Here is a 17,226-nt window from a genome sequence, read left to right on the forward strand (position 1 = left end):
AATTAGTTAAGATGAGGTCATTCAGGTGAATCCTACAGTACAACTTTTTTTTTCCTGGTTTCACTATCAGTTTCCTTTTTCTTTTTTTCTTTTCAAATTCTTTATTTAAATTATAGTTATTTGACACCAATATGACTTATGACTTTATAAAAGGGGAAATCTGGACACAGACACACACACAGGAAGAAGGTCTTGTGAAGATGAAAGCAGAGATCAAGGTGATGCTTCTACAAGCCAAAGGATGCTAAAGACTGCAGGCAAACCACCAGAAGCTTGGTGAGAGGCATGGAACAGATTATTTCTCACAACCCTTAGAAGAAGGCAACCCAGCCAACACCCTCATCTCAGACTTCTAGGCTCCAGAACTGTGAGACAATAAATTTGTTGTTTAATCACCCTCCCCCAATATGCACATATAATAAAAATAAAAGATTAAATGGGGGATTATTAAACCAATAAACATAAGCTTTAAAAAAGTATCTCAATTGAACATTAAGTTCAGAAGTTCCTAAGCAGCCAAGATAAAAAGGAAAAATGTAAGTTAAAAATACTCACCTAGTAAAATAACCAATACCAATTCCTTGAGCAAAAACACTTCCTAGTACTAAATTCTTCAGAGAAATTTTTATAAGGATTTTTATATCTGGAGTACTGATCATCATGCATCTTCGATACAGGTAAAAGAAAAATTTCTAGAAACATTTTTTATATTAATTCTCAAAAGAAGTAGAAAACATAGTAAACCACAACTCAACTGAGATAATAAAGGGCTAAATATGTTGTTTAAGAACTTCCCTTTTTAGCCATTTACCTAGACCTATCTTCCCCTCTTGAACGCTCACCTTCTTGCTTTGAAACATTCATTTCTGATTCTGACAAATTACATATAGACAGACAATAATACCAGCTGCCATGTATTGCTTATATATACAATCTCATCAGTCCCTTAAAATATATATCATTATTGCCTATTTTGGTGGCAGTGCCAGAGATGAAATTCGAAACCAGAACAAACTTACTTCAAAGGCTACAAAAACCACTACACTACATTCCTCTCAGCCCTTCCTACAGACTCACCTTTACAATGACCTATTATTAAATCTTCAAGTACGTGTGTGACAAGTATTTTTAAGCTAAAAATTCACTTATCCTTAACTCCTTTCTCTCTCCCATCTATACTCTGAAGTAGGTGCTTCACCAAATCTCTCTCAAATGTGTCCGATTGCCTAAATCAAGTCCTTGGCATTTCTCTCTCCCATTGCCACAAGGCTACTCCAAATTGTTTCCCTATCTCCATCCTTGGAAGCCAAAAACTCCTATGGTTATCTCTTTAAGACATAGATCTTATCACTCCACTGAGCACAGCCTACAAGGGCCTTCACAATGTGGCCACACAATCTATCATCTGGTCCCACTCTCCATAATAAAGCCTCTTCTCCACATCAGGAGACTACAGAACACAACCATGCACTCACCTGTCTCTCAAAATCTGTGTCCTTGTCATCTGCCTAGGATGCCCTTCTTCCCTACCAGGTATGCTTCATATATCTTTCAAAAAATAGTTCAAATATTCCCTCTTCATGAGACCTTCCAAAATATCCCTGAATAGAGTCTGTTTGGATACAACCTTATACCTATACTGTATCATACTTATGCCCAAATTTATACATTTCAAAATCCTTTACTAGACTGCCCATTCATAAATGGCCAGAACCACGCATCTTTGCGTTCGCCTACACAGTACAGTATCTGGCACAAAAGTGCTCAATAAAAGCTTGATAATTAAGCTTTCTAATCAGTGCCCAGAGTATACATATACCATGTCATACTTACTAAGTAGTCATCTGCATAAAATATACCTCCAGAGGCAAGTTAACATTGTTTTAAAAACTGTAAATTCTATCTGGCAAACTGGCCCTTATGAAAGTTATCATACCTTTGCACCAAGATAGACACACCAAGGCCTCTGAGAAGATGGGGGGGAAAAATCCTGAAACAGCAATTTTACATAGATCACAGCGGCTTAATAAGAGCTCAGCTGAGATCCTAGTGTTTCACATTGGACTATACATAGTTCACTATTTTGAACTGAAAACTTAAGATATACGTTACTTAGTTTCCAGAATCAGAGACGAACTGTATGTAGTACAGCAAGACTCTGGTAAACAGTGGGCTCTGAGGAGCACTACAATACCACAGGCCTTCCAAGGTACACTGGCTACAAACTTGACAATAAACAACTAAATAAACTGGGTTCTCACGAGAAGTTATTTAATGTTTAATATTTAGTACTGCCCCTTTATTACTTACTGAAACTTGTCTTACAGCAAGACAGTTCTCATTTAGGATCTGTGCCAAGATGATTGCTTTCTCTATGCAATCTCAATCTGCCAATAAATAAATGTCTTGAGTATTCCATTGTTCTTGCTTTCTCAGTAGAGTAAATCAGAATTTATTAATGTATTTCTAAAACCAGCTCACTCCTTGTGCCAAAATATCAGTGTAAGATCATCCAAACCCATAGTTTAATGAGAAGTTAGGAGCAGAGTTGGGTTTTTTTAATAGCAATTAAAATCTTTTAACAAATTTTATAATATATAAATTTATAATATATAAAATTTTGGGGATTATGTTTACAAATGCTGTCCACCCTACCCACTAAAATGGAAGGCTCACAAAGAAAGGAATCTATCATAATTGGTTACTAACGTATCCCAAGAATCTAAGACTGTGGCTGACACAGAGCAAGTACTCAGTAAATGTTGTGTTAATCAAATAATTAAATAAAATGAATGAATCGCCACTTTTAGACCTAATTATACTAAGCTGAAAGTCTGTTTTTCAAATACATTCTTTTGCTTACATTAAATCTTTTTATAATATATATCAGAAGACTCTTCTAAAATTTTTACTTTAAAAATTGCCTTTATCACTTTTCCAAGCCTTGGGAGTAGAAAGAAAATTCGCTGTCCCATCATCATCAAGACTCTTCCACAGAGACAGCTAACATTTCTATAAAGTCTATGAGCCATAAAAGGTCACTTATGAAATTTAAGAGGCCCGATTCTATGTTGTTTCTCTTCACCTCGGTTATCCTTTCAATCAAGTATACGGTCAGATTCAGGAAAAGCAATATTAAACAATAAAATAAGTTTAGGAAAAGATAAGCAAAATAATAAAGTTATATCTAATAATATATAAAGTTCTTTCCCGCTTTTCCAGCTCTTTCATGCTCTACTTAATTTATCAAAGCACCCTAAGGTAACCATATCAAAACTGCAGGGGCGCCTGGGTGGCTCAGTGGGTTAAAGCCTCTGCCTTTGGCTCAGGTCATGATTCCAGGGTCCTGGGATCCAGCCCCACACTGGGCTCTCTGCTCAGTGGGGAGCCTGTTTTCCCCTCTCTCTCTCTCTCTCTGCCTGTCTCTCTACCTACTTGTGATCTCTATCTGTCAAATAAATAAATAAAATCTTAAAAAAAAAAACAAAATGTAGATAAACAATGAAAGACTATTAAATAATAACACTAGTCTTCTATTATACAAGTGAAATTTCCCAGAAAGTATTAACAAATACTAATCTATTAAGTTGCAAAAGATGTGATTTACAAAACTATCTCTAGATATCTGAGCCACTGGGAAAAAAATCTTGCTGGGGTAGATTTGATATTGATGACTATTTCAAATATCTTATTTCGGCTAATAATGTGTAAAATACAGATTTTTTTATCGTGCTATAATTGGCATGGAATATTGTATTAGTTTTAGGTGTACAACATAATGATTGGATTTATGCATATACTACAAAACCATTACCACGTTAAGTTTATTTAACATCAGTCACTACACAGTTACCATTTTTTTCTTATGTTAAGAACTTTCAAGATCTACTCTCTTAGCAACTTCCATATACACAATACAGTATTGTTAACTATAGCCACCTTGCTATACATTACATACTCAAGATTTACTTATCTTATAACTGGAAGTTTGTACCTTTTGACCATCTTCATCCATTTCTCACATCCCTCCACTCCCCACCTCCAGAAACTACCAATCAGTTCCCTGAATCTATGAGCTCAAGGATTTTTTCACATCCCACATATATGTAAGATCATATGGTAGCTGTCCACATAATTTTTTCTTAATGTACCAAGTTTGAACAAAATTACCAAATTACTGAAGATTCTATATGCTTAATATATGTACATATATTTTGTGTGAGTTTATGTATAAATGTACATAATGCATTAAGATACAACAGCTTAGTGCCATTATTTGTAATAAGACTACAAATAACCTAGCTATCCATTAAAAAGAATACAGCATACCGTAGAATATTATGCAGCCTTTAAAAAGACCAAGGTAGATTTCTATGTATGAATGTGGAACAAACCACAAAATATGAAATTCAGTGAGAAAATTCAAAGTGCTTCCGTGTATGTGTACACGTATATGTGTCAGTAGATGGTAGAGACAGGGAAATATAAAACATATAAATGATTGTATAGGCAAAGAGTATTTCTGAATGCACACATTATAAATTATAAAGAGTGACTACCTTTTGGAAAGGAATCAGGCAACTAAAGAAAGAGGGAGACTATTTTTCATTGAGTACCCTTTTGTGCTATTTAAATTTTTAACCTGTGCAAGTATTACATTTTTAGTTCCAAAAACAAGACATTGTTTCCCATTTTTTTTAAGCTGGAATTTTTATAATAAAAATGTAATTAAAAACTCGCTTTAGAAAAATAGGAATGGGACACCTGGTTGGCTAGCCAGTGGAGCATGAGACTCTTGATCTCAGGGTGGTTGAGTTCAAGCCCCACTATGGGTGTGGAGTTTACTTTAAAAAGAAAAAAATAACTTTATTTTTTAAACAAAAAATAGATAACAAAACAGACATCAAAAAAGGGGAAAGCTTTTTTATGGAAGAGGATTGTTATCTACATACCAATTAACCCAGCCAAGATTGTACTGGATGTTAAACTGCTGAGCAGTCTGTGTTTTAAGAGTTGTTGGGAGGGGAAGAGGATCTAAAGATCAAACATGAAGTAATTTGTTTTCTAGAACATGAACATTTAGAAAACAGAGCATTTTAGAGCTAAAAGCATCTTGGACAACATGTACTCTATCCTCATTCTCCCATTTTACAGATAAACATTATTTCCATGTGGACTAAACGACTAGCTTAAAGATCACAAAGTGATTTTGTAAGAGCACTAAAAATCAAAATCTCTGAGCCGCCAGTCCAGGAGTAATTCCCGTATACCTGCAGAAGACACAAATACTTGTATATATTGGCTTTCTAAAAGCTATCTGAAAACAGTACACAAAACAAGTATTTTATCATATTCCACTTATATAATATCAAACTAAACCATTTTATAAATAGGATATAAAGTAAGTTAATACATAAAAAAGGTGAGAAATACTGCTACAAAACTTAAGTGTGTGTGCATGCACACACTTCTCCCAAAATCCATATACTGAAGCCCTAACCCTCAACGTAATTGTATTTGGAGGTAGAGCTTTTAGGAGCGCAAAAGCATTATATTAATAACTATCAACCCCAGGTAATAAGATAAGATTGGTCTACTTAGACTTTATACACTGCTGCACCAATGGAAATTTTTACAAAAAAAGTTTGCGTTTCATAACTAAAAAAAAAAAAAAAGATTAAGTGAAAATCAACCCTAAAACATATAAATAAATATTCAAGTCTGTAAATAAATGCTCCTAGCACAAATCTTTAAAATATTATCTCTGGGTTACTGTAAATGTTCATAATTCTGCACACAAAGTAGATATGCCTACAGAAAAGCAAACCAAAAAATGCTGCTCTGTAATAAATATAAATTTCCCGAGTTAAAAACCAGAGGAAAAATTCAGCAATATATACAAATGAACTCTTGATACACACAATTTGGTTGAATCTTGAGAGAATTATGCTCTGTGTGGGCGGAGGGGGACTAATCCCAAAAGATTTCATGCTATATGAGTCCATTTAAACATTCTTGAAATGACAAAGTTATAGAAATAGAGAGCAAATTAGTAGTTGCCAAGCTTGGGGAGGGAGTAAGGCGGGGGATTACAAAAGGGCAACTAGAGGGTGATAAACTGTTCTATGTCTCGACAGTGTTGGTATGTACACCAACATACTTGTGAGAAATCCCACAGAACTAAATGCACATGTATGGGCACAGAGGAGTACAAATCAGATTACAGAAAGATGAATATGATAAGTGGGCTATATCAATCAATGCTGGTTTTAATACTGCACTAAAGTTATGAAACATGTTACTGTCGGAGGAAAATGAGTGATGGAACAACAAGTTCTCTGTATATCATTTCTTACAACTGCATGTGCCTCAACAGTTATCTCAAAATAGAAGGTTCATTTCAAAAGGGAAAAATCCAGGACACCTGGGTGGCTCAGTTATTTAAGTGTCTGCCTTCTGCTCAGGTCATGATCCTAGGGTCCTGGGATGGTATACCGCATTGGGCTCCTTGCTCAGCTGGGAGCCAGCTTCTCCCTCTCCTACTCCCCCACCCCTGATTTTGTTCTCTCTCTCTCTCTCTGACAAAATCTTTTAAAAAATGAAAAATCCTACAAAAGGGCAAAAATATAAAGATATTTTGCTTTGTTTTGGCAACCATTTATCTTCTTATATGGCTATTTCAAATGCACTCTATGGAAAGAAAGCGCACTTTTATGCACTTTTACTCATTAACTGAATCTTACCTCAACTTATGATAATACATCCCTTTTTGAATATTCCTCATAAAACTTATCAAGGCTTAATATTATCTTATACCTGTGTTTGTATTCTCCTCTAGAATAGAAACTCCATTAGGGCAGAATTTCGTTTTATTCTATATTATATTCCTTACACCTAGTTTGGTCAAAGCTTGCCACCTTGCAAGCACAATATAAAATGAGTGAAATGAATGGTATTATAAAGTCTTTGTTATCCACTATGTACACTATCCAATAAAAATGTTTAAACCTATGCCAGCTATCCTAATGACAAACTCCCGCTCCTCACTTTCCTGTTAGCTAATAGTGTAATTCTGTAATTCTAGGTAAGTGTAATCCTGACTTAAACGCAGTAAATGAACTTAAGTAAATGAACTTAAAGTAAACTTAAGTAAAATGAACTTAAGTAAAATGAACTTAAACGCAGTAAATGAACTTAAGTAAATGAACTTAAATTTATCCATTGTTCTCTTCCATTTGGATAGACAACCACACACAATTCCATAATCTAAGTACTTCACTGGTCTTAAAAGCATATTCTCAAAAAATGGAGGAAAGAAAATACACAACTTACAGATTTATTATTAATAATACTGATTAATAACAGCAACTACAACTAAAATGTCACTATGGGCTGAGCAATGCACTGGTACTATCCCATGCAACCCTATCACAACTGAAGTAAGTGCTACTGTTACCCCCATTTTTAAAATAAGAAAAACTGAGGCTTAAAGTTTCAAACTTTACACTAGATCACAAACTAAAAAGAAAGACAGGATTCCATCACAGATGTGTCTTACATCAAAGCCTTTACTGCTAACTAAACTAACTGAACTGAAAAAATACATCTGTTTTTGATAAAATAAACAAATCCACTAGATTTCAAATAATGTACATAAAATATAAACATTGGCATATAAATAGTTTAACTGCTGAAAATTGAGCACTTTAAAGATTAGAAGTCTAGCTAGCTGAAAATTAAAATTACATTATTAAAATGTCAAGAATCAGTAATTCAACTGAACACAAATCAAACAATATTTAAGCCTCAGAAGATCCCAAGTCCAACAAATATGAAATGTCAAAACCTTAAATACATCTTCAGGGGTGCCTGAGTGGCTCAGCTGGTTAAGTATACCTGACTCATGATTTTTGGCTTAGGTCATGATCTCAGGGTTGTGAGATGGAGGCCCCCTTCAGGTTCCACGCTGAGTGTGGAGCCTGCTTAAAATTCTCTCTACTTCTCCCCCTGCCTCTTCTCCCACTGTCCCCCCAAGACCCCCACCACTGGTTCCACCGGCTCTCTCTCTTAAAAAACTTAAATACTTCTTTAAAGTATTTTTTAAAAATTCTTCTTTAAAAAAACAAAAACTGTTATTTCCCAAACAACAATCCTGAATCCCAGAACATGTTTACTACTATACTGCCAGGTGAGCAGAAGGGCTGGAGAGCCGGACTAAGAAAATATAATACTCTGCATACATAAAAGGTAAGCAACAAATTAAAGTATGGCTCCTTCACAAGACCGAAACATCATTGCAACTAAGTATATTAAGAAGAAAAAGCCTTTGTGTTTCAGTTTTCCAATGCAAAATAAGGATAAAATTTTCTTTTGCATTTACCTCTTAAGTTTTAACATGATCTGAAACACTAACGAAGAAATTCTGCAAATGTGAAGTAGAAAGGAAGGGTCAAAAACTCAAAGGCTAAAAGTAGCCAGACACACAAGTCACCTAAGTCAGAGAATAAGGCAAAACTGAGAGTCTTGCCGCAATGGTCCTAAATCCAATATGAGAAAGAGCTGCCCTTCAAAGGAAGTCTGAAATCTACTTCTATAGTACATCTTTTGATTTTTTAATGTTAACTAACTACAAATCCATCCATAAAATCTGAGCCACCAAAATGGCTAAAACTGTAAGACAGCTAATGCCAAGTACTGGTGAGAACGTAGAGCAACTAGAACTCTCACACATTGCCACACGGAATGTAAATATGGTAAAACCACTTCAGAAATCACCTACTAAATCTGAACATATGCATACCCTATTATGACCCTGCAATTTAACTCCTAGATGATCCAACAGAGAAATGCATAAACTTGTTCATCAAAAACCATGTTCGAAACAACATTTTCAATAACAAAAATTGGAAACATTCCACTGCCCACCTGTAAAATGGGAAAATAAAATGTGGTATATCCATACAATGTTAACACTATACAGAAACAAGACTACAGAAGCTGTTTCTACATCAGAGGAATAGATCTCACAGATAGATTTAAAGAAAGAAGTCCATTCCTATAAAGTTCAAAAAAAGTGAAAAATGAATCTTCTGTGTCAGAATGTGGTGTTAGAAATCAAAAGGCACATCTGGGAAAGGGTACTGACTGGAAGGGGACAAGAGCAGGACTTTTGGGGGGTAATGATTAGGTCCTACTTCTTGATCAGAGTACTGATGATAAACTATGAGTTCATCTTGTGAAAATTCCAAAAACTTATGATTTGTATACTTTACCTGGGTATGTATACCTCAATAAAAACTCTTAACAGACACATGCACACACAGAAGATTCCATGAAGCCCAAACAAAATATTTCTGCAGGCAAATCTAGCTTATCAGAGCAGATCAGTTTGTGACCTCTCAGCTAAGGAAGCACTATACAATCTTACCTTTAAAGAAGAGCAAAGAAAAAATAAAAACAAAATAAAACCATGATGTTAAGATGATCAAGGCAGCAACTAACAAAATTTAAATTTCTCCTGATAGCAGCTCTTAGGATGTGTTGCCTCGTTAAATTACCTCATGCACTTAACAAATCAAGCCTCTTTCCAAAGATACACCAAAGAATCCAGTAAAAGGTAGAAAGTAAACTAAAAATTAAACATTTAAGTGTAAAAATTCTAAGCAGCCATTAAATTACCAACACAGTTCTCTTTTCCTGATTCCTGAGCAACTTTTTACTGGCCACTCACTGATATGAAGCAATCTGCTCTTGTCTAAAAGGAGTCAGAATCTATATACTATTCAGTTACCAAGTCTACAGCAGAAAAGATGAGCCTCAGGCTTCACCCAGGCAAGCTAAAGCAAGCCCTACAGAACCTAAATACATAACTCAACTATTTAATCAAATATCTGTTAAATGGCTAACTATTAAATTTTAAAATGCCTTCTTTTGCAGTAGTTACCTGTTCTCTCAAGATCCTATATCCCACACAATTACTTTCTTTTTTTTGAGGTATGGAATGATCCTAACCTTTGAGCCATTGCCAGTATCTTTTTTTGACCTCCCATCTTCACCTGTTTACAATATCCTGTCTTATCTTTCACGTCCCAAATCTACTACTTCCGCGTACTAGAAAATCATAGAAAAATGACATATTAAATCGGATGCCAGCATTTTTGAAAATGCCTTTCTGTATTTAACAAAGCCACCGACCAGGTTCCCAGTACTTTTCAAACACTGATCAAATTACTTTGAGCCACAACTCACACAGCCAGCGAAAGTTTACCTTGAATATGCAAAGTTGCTACTCCAAAGTGATAAATTTCCACCAATAAAGTAACCATTTTTTACAAAACACTTTTAGTTACAAATTAATCTTCTGAGCACATCAATCTAGCCAAATACATGAGCATTAAAGTCAAGTCCATCACAGCGATCTTTTTTTAAAAAAGCAAGTCTCTAGGAAAACACTAGATAATCCTCGAAAAGCAAGTAACTGCTTAAAAAAAACAAAAAAAAAAGGCAAAAATGTATTAACGTCCAAGCTAAGTTGCCTATCAAATTATTTTAAGATCTAAAAACTGTTTAGAATGCCCAAGAAAGTAAGCTCTTACCCCTTTTGGTTTAGAAATAGTCAATATACTTAAAAAAAAAAAAAAGAAAGAAAGTAGTAGTCAATATACTGAGAAAAAAGAAAAATCTGCCACCTGCTCTGCTTCTGTAAAATAGATTGCATTTACACTAATGACTGTAAACTCCACTCACTGAAAACTAAAAAGCTGAAAGGCAACAGATAATGACAAGAGAAAAAGTAAAAAATACCAAGAGCCTTAAGATATTCGAACTCTAGTGCTCAGTTGCACACAAATGAACGCTGCCCAGGACACGTTTTCAAAGCTCCAGGCTAAGAGTCTGCTTGATACCAAGTTATATTAGTCAGGATCCCTACTGACAACGGCAAACTTATGTTGGCTTCAGGAAGACTACGTTGAAATGCAAGTCTTCATAAATTCCTACTCTAAACTCTCGACTAAACCTAAACATAATATAAAAGCTGCTGTCCCTTCACTCCTAATCCTTAGAAAGCATTTCCTGCCTGGAAAATCTTTCTCCCATAAGGCTTACACAAACTTTTTCCGTTCTTTCAACTTACTCCGGGAAGCCTTAAGCCCGCCCATCACCTCCCGCCCCCTACCCACACACACCCACTAGGGAACCTCAACACTCCGCAGACACCACTCCACACGGGCACGCAAAACACATGTGCCTGAAAACCCAGCCCCTTTCCACACCCCCCGGAAACGACACCCCATTTCTCACACACCGCACGGCACAGCCCATCCCCCTTCCTCCCCGCCCCCACTCACAGCACCCCAGTCCACCCACCCACGTACCGGGGAACCCAGCCTCCCCTCGCTCCCCGGCTCGCCTAGGGCTGTGAGGAGGGGAAGCAGGAAGAAGGAAGGAGGGCTCAGGCCCGGCCTAGGCCTCTCAGACCGCCTAGGGAGGTGAAGGGGGGGGACCCGCGGGCAAAGCTCGTTGCAGGGCCTCATCCGGGCCCCCTCCGGCCCCAGGCCTTCGCTCCGCCGCCGACCCCAGGCCGGGGAGGCCCTCCCCGCCCGGACCACACTCACTTGCCAGCCGCGGTCCATCGAGTACCCCGCTGCTGCCTCCTCCGCCGGCTGCGGCTCCTGCACCCGGACCCCCTAGGTCCGGCTTCTTGGGCCCCGTAGGCGGCCCGGCTCCCCCGCCCGGGACCGCTCCGGGCGGAAAGGCGGCCACTGGCGCGCCCGCCAGAGCCAGGGGGACGCTGTTGCTATGGAGGCCGAGGCCCGGGGCAGCTCCGGCGGCCGGGTCCTCATGCAGGAACTGACACTCCTCCCCGTAGAAACAAGTCTTATCCTTAGCGTAGTAGCGGCAGTACTTCAGCTTCACTCCCGCCGCCGCCCCGCCGGGGACACCCCCGACCCCCGGCGGGGCCACCACCGCCACTGCCGCCGCCAGCGAGGAGGAGGAAGGGGAGGCGGCGGCCGAGGGGGGCGGGAGGCCGCCGCCACTGTTCATGGCAACGCCGCAGCCTCGTCTTCCGCTGCCGCCCGAGGAGCCGCCACCGCCGCCGCCACCATAGACCGGGGAGGGAAGGAAGACGCTGCCGGTGCCGGATAAAAGCCTGGGCGGGTGGGTCTGTCCCGCTGCGGGAGCCGGAGCCGCCCGGGGAGAGGGGGGGAGGGGAGAGGGGAGGGAGGAGGGGGTAGGAGGGAGGGGAGGGGAGGGGGAGAGTTGGGATTCTCTCTCACTCACTCTCTCGTTCTCTTTTCTTAAAGGGGCCGCGCGGGACGACGGGGTGGGCGCGCGGGCCCAGATGGGGCCTTCGAGGGCGCGGGCTAGGGAAGGGGGAACGGCAGCGGCGAACGGGCTGGGAGGGTGGAGAGCCGGTTTATTTTTAAATTCTGCCTCCACTCGCTCTCTCGCGCTCTGGTTCCTCCGAGTTGTTTATTCCATTTTCCTCTTCCTGAGAGGGCCGTCGCCGCTGCGCAGGCGCGCCGAGGCGCGGTGGCTTGTGGGTAGCGGGAGAGCGAGGGGATACCTCGCTAGGCGTCCGGCCCCCGGGGCATCCGCGAGCGGGCCGGGGGATGGATGGGGTGTCCGCGGTGGCTTTCCCGGACGCTGATTAGGGTGGTGAAGTTCTCACGAGATGAATACTTTCCTTTTTTGTATATCTTCGTACTTATAAAGCCAGGCGTCCTTTTTGAATTGAAAAGACAAAATTAACAGAATTTAAACGGTCAGTTTGAGGGGCCGCACCTTAGCAAGGAGCTTAAGCCCTTGCTCTATTTGGAGAATAGTTTCATCTGTTTGCCACACTTCCCCTACCTCTTTTCTCACCACCTTCCTCTTTTTCCTTCTCCTTGAAGGTGATGAGAGCTGCAGGACTGATTACCTTAAGTTCTGGGCCTTCTATCAAAAAACTGAGCCAAAAAAAGGTTCATTTGGACAAACCCCCTGCTCAGTGCAGCACCTGTTTTCTCTATTTATATTACTGAAAGGCCTCAGTAAAATATTATGAAAAATAAGGTGCCACCTGGGGACAACGCTGCCTAGGCAGCCTCAGAACTTTTCATTTATAAATGTGCTAGATTGCTTTTCTCCAATCAGCCTAGTCTTGATTTGAAACTCATTTTTAAAAAGATAGCTCTTCCCTCAGCGATCTGTTTTGCTGCGCTATATTTAAAAAAAAAAAAAAAAAAGTTTTCCCTTGCTATGAAGGGAAAAGTAATTTTAACATTTTCGTTTCTCTTCTCTGTAAAAGATTTTCTCAGAAGGCAGTATCGCAGCTGTGAAGGGGGAATATTTGTCGACAGTATTTAAGGAATTGTGGCAAACAGAAGAGATCACGGAAGAACGGATATAAGCAAGTGTACTACACTGCAAAAGGGGGAAAAGTGGATCCCATACATCACAAACTGGTAAGCCTGGTGATGTTCCTTAACCAAATTCAAAAATAACATTGTCTTCTGTCTTTTGTTTAAAAACACTTTAGTGTATTTATTTAGTCAGCAAATATTTATTAATGCCCATTATGTTTAGCAGAAACTGCTAGGACCTGGAGAAACAACAGTAAACTAGATGCAGTCTTGTCTGAGTTCAAATGGATTGTTTATCCCTCTGGTTGCAGAGCCCCCCATAAAGTACACAGCGATAAGGCGGCAGTGCCTTAAGTGCTAATCTTAACACATTGGTTATTAGAGAATATTAGAGATGTTAGATTTTCCAGAGAAAGTTGATAACATAATAGCTGAAGTTGAGAACATCTGCTTTGAATTCAGACAGTGAGCTAAGGCTTAATAGCTGTGTTTCTCTGGGTAAGTTGCTTCACTTCTCTGTGCCTTATCTGTAAAACAGATAATAGAATCTACTTGATAAAGTACAAACTACTGTATGTAAAGTGTCCCGTGCTTAGTAAGAATTCAGATTTTAGCTATTGCTATTAGTAGAATTGCTGCTAGTAGTAATCAGCATAGAAGGGTGCAGAAAATAGCTTTACAGACGAAGCACACAGCTTGTGCAAAAGGCCTTGCAGTGAAAGAGAGCTTTCATTGTTAGAATAGTGATCACAAAAGTCTCTGTATGGCCTGTTAAAGGATTTAACTCTTTCTTTCTTTTTTTTTAAAGATTTTGTTTGTTTATTTGACAGAGTGAGAGAGATTACAAGCAGGCAGAGGAGCAGGCACTGCAGTGGGGGGGGGGGATGCAGGCTCCCCGCTGAGCAGAGAGTCCCATGCGGGGCTTGATCCCAGGACCCCGAACCCCAGCGGAAGACAGAGGCTTAACCCACCCAGGCACCCCAGGATTTAACTCTTTCTTGAGGGCAATAGAAAGTTATTACAGGGGGTGCCTGGGTGGCTCAGTTGTTAAGCATCTGCCTTCAGCTCAGGTCATGTTCCCAAGGTCCTGGGATTGAGTCCCACATCGGGCTCCCTGCTCAGTGGGGAGCCTGCTTCTCCCTCTCACACTGCCCCCTGCTTGTGTTTCCTCTCTCGCTGCCTCTCCCTCTGTCAAATAAATAAGTAAAATCTTAAAAAAAAGAAAAGAAAAGAAAGTTATTACAAGGTTTTAAAAAGTCCAAGTAAGGACATGATCAGATTTCCTTTTGGAGAAAAACATTTTAATTCTTATAAGAACCCTATGAGGAAAGTAAGAAAGATGGGTTGTCACCATTTTGTAGATGAACAAACTGAGTAAGGTCTGGATTTACAAAGTAACCAACTTATAAGTTGCAAAGCCAATTTACAGGGAATTCTAATTATAAAATGTGCTCTTGGTTGAGGTGGGCACCCTGGGTCGCTCAGTCAATTAAGCAACCAACTTGATTTTGACTCAGGTCATGACCTCTGGGACCTCAGCACCAAGTCTGCTTGTCCCACTCCCTCTGCTCCTCCTTTTGCACTCTCTCTCTCTCAAATAAATAAATAAAATCTTTTTTTTTCTAAGTGCTCTTTCCATTATACATTTGCCATTCCTAAATGAACATGTATGTTTATTAATGGATTAGAAAGAAAAGTGGTATCTATAGTGGACAACAGAGGTTCATTAAATTCGTGCCAAATTAAGCATATCATTCAAATAAACTGTTATTGAGAATCTGTGTGCTATGTATCAAGCAAGTTCTGTGCTAGGCTCTGATACACAAAAATGTGTAAAATACAGCCTGGGAATCATGAGGGGAAATGCCAAAGAGAAATCACCCCTCAGTACCCTGTTTGACAGAGTTTACTATTAAATCATTGTGAACAAAATGGAGAAAAATAGACTAATATGCTATAGTTAGGTGACTTAAGTATCTTTGATTAGTCATAATCAAAATGTTGATAAAGCTGCCATTGGAACCCCTTAAGCAATATCCAAAGATGGTCAATATGGTCTTTACTATCTTCCTTTGGACTCTGTTCTCAACATTTTATGAAAAAATGTTATTCGCTGCCTAGATGGAGAAATATATAACATGTTTAGCAGATCTGTAACATGTTGTAAAACCAGTGGGGATAGATAATGCAATTAATGACATTAGGACTTGTGCATGTCCATCAGTTGGAACAAAATGGACCAGTGCTAACAAAATGAAACCTGAATTAAATTGGAGGGAAACAGAGCAAACAGGCACTTTTTTTTTTTTAAGATTTTATTTATTTATCTGTTAGAGCACAAGCAGAGGGAGCTGCAGGCAGAGGGAGAAGCAGGCTACCCACTGAGCAAGGAACCCAATGCCGGACTGGATCCCAGGACCCCGGGATCGTGACCCAAGCTGAAGGCAGACACTTAACCAACTGAGCCACTCCAGCACCCCACAAATAGGCACTTTGATATATTACTGATGATACAGCCTTTCCCTGTGCCCCCGCAAAGCAAATAGGCAATATTTTTTCAAAACCCTTTAAAATGTATGTTACCTTTAAACTATTCTATTTGCAAATATGTCCTAAGAAAATAACTATAAATAAGGAGTTTTATGCTCACCTGTAATCATTGCAGTATTTCATGTGAAAGCCAAAAAAGAAAGAGTTGCTAACAGTGTAAATTCTTAAACCAAGGAGAATGGTTAAATAGTCAGCTATCCACTTGGAATATTATGCAGCCATTAAAAAGGCAGCCATGGAAAATATACAGTAGTGCTGACAATACAATGTAAATATTTAACATGATACAAAATTGTATATGCTGTGTTATTATAATGATGTAAATAATAAAAAACCTAATAAAAATAACAATAAAGTAACTGCCTCAAAACATCAACAGTGGTTTTATACTAAGGTGGTAAAATGACAGTAGTTTTTTCTTCTTTCCTCTTCTTCCCAAATTTGTATCATGAACATATATTATTTCTATAATAGAAAAATAAGCATTAAAAATTTATTATAATTTAATGTTAACCTTTTATCTAAGAAGTTAGTACATGGATGTTTGTTAAATTGTTCCGTGTATTTTTTGTTTCATTTTATTTTCAAATAAATTAATTGTGAAGACAAGCTGGACACTCATTTGTTGCCCATTTCTTCAAATTTCCCAAAGTCACTGAACTAGTGCTCTTTCTATTATACATTTGCCAAAGTATATTTCTAGTTCAGTGTTTCCCAAAGTATATTTCACAGATGACTGGTTCAACAGTGCATTAACTGCTTTTACACAAAGGAAAAGGTTCTATTGTTGAGAAAGTTTGGGAAATGCCAAGTTAAACACTTTGTCTTTTTCAGATCCTTGAATATGTTGATAAGTTGTAATTCTCCAAAAGCAGGGTTTAATAAGCAGAATTTACCATAATTTTTTTAACTTTTTTTTTAAACTCATCTTATGGAGTCAGTGTTCCTCAAACACACTTTGAGGAACACTGGCCCAGTCACCTGCCTTCTCTCTCTCTCTCTTTTTTTTTTTTTTAAAGATTTTATTTATTTATTTGTGAGAGAGAGCGAGAGAGCGAAAGAGTGAGCACAGGCAAGCGGAATGGCAGGCAGAGGCAGAGGGAGAAGCAGGCTTCCCTGCTAAGCAAGGAGCGCGATGTGGGACTCCATCCCAAGATGCTGGGATCATGACCTGAGCCGAAGGCAGCCGCTTAACCAACTGAGCCACCCAGGCGTCCCAGTCACCTGCTTTCTCACTGTCCTGGTACAACCTATTTTAAAATGTGTTTGCATTCTTCAGTCCCCCAAACCCTGCCATTCCAGCCCTTCTACCTTGCTTTCTACTTCATGT

The 17,226-nt window shown here is 39.0% G+C and overlaps 1 protein-coding gene and 1 long non-coding RNA gene across 2 annotated transcripts in view; one reads left to right on the plus strand and one right to left on the minus strand.

Annotated features, from left to right (window-relative positions):
- PAN3 (poly(A) specific ribonuclease subunit PAN3) overlaps positions 1-12,045 on the minus strand; it is a gene marked incomplete at its 5' end in the record, with an annotated part of 127,428 nt that extends 115,383 nt beyond the window's left edge. Inside the window, one exon of the mRNA XM_080798069.1 lies at positions 11,616-12,045. Within this exon, the coding sequence (XP_080654195.1) occupies positions 11,616-12,045 (430 nt within the window). The remainder of the gene's footprint in view (positions 1-11,615) is intronic.
- A 486-nt stretch (positions 12,046-12,531) lies between these two features.
- On the plus strand, positions 12,532-16,510 carry LOC308339427. The gene is made up of 3 exons (XR_013966516.1): positions 12,532-12,766; positions 13,292-13,448; positions 15,681-16,510. It is a non-coding gene; the product is annotated as an uncharacterized lncRNA (long non-coding RNA).
- The last annotated feature ends 716 nt before the right edge of the window (positions 16,511-17,226 follow it).

The sequence above is a fragment of the Martes martes genome (genome assembly GCF_963455335.1).
Source record: "Martes martes genome assembly, chromosome: 3".
Classification (NCBI taxonomy): Eukaryota; Metazoa; Chordata; class Mammalia; order Carnivora; family Mustelidae; genus Martes; species Martes martes.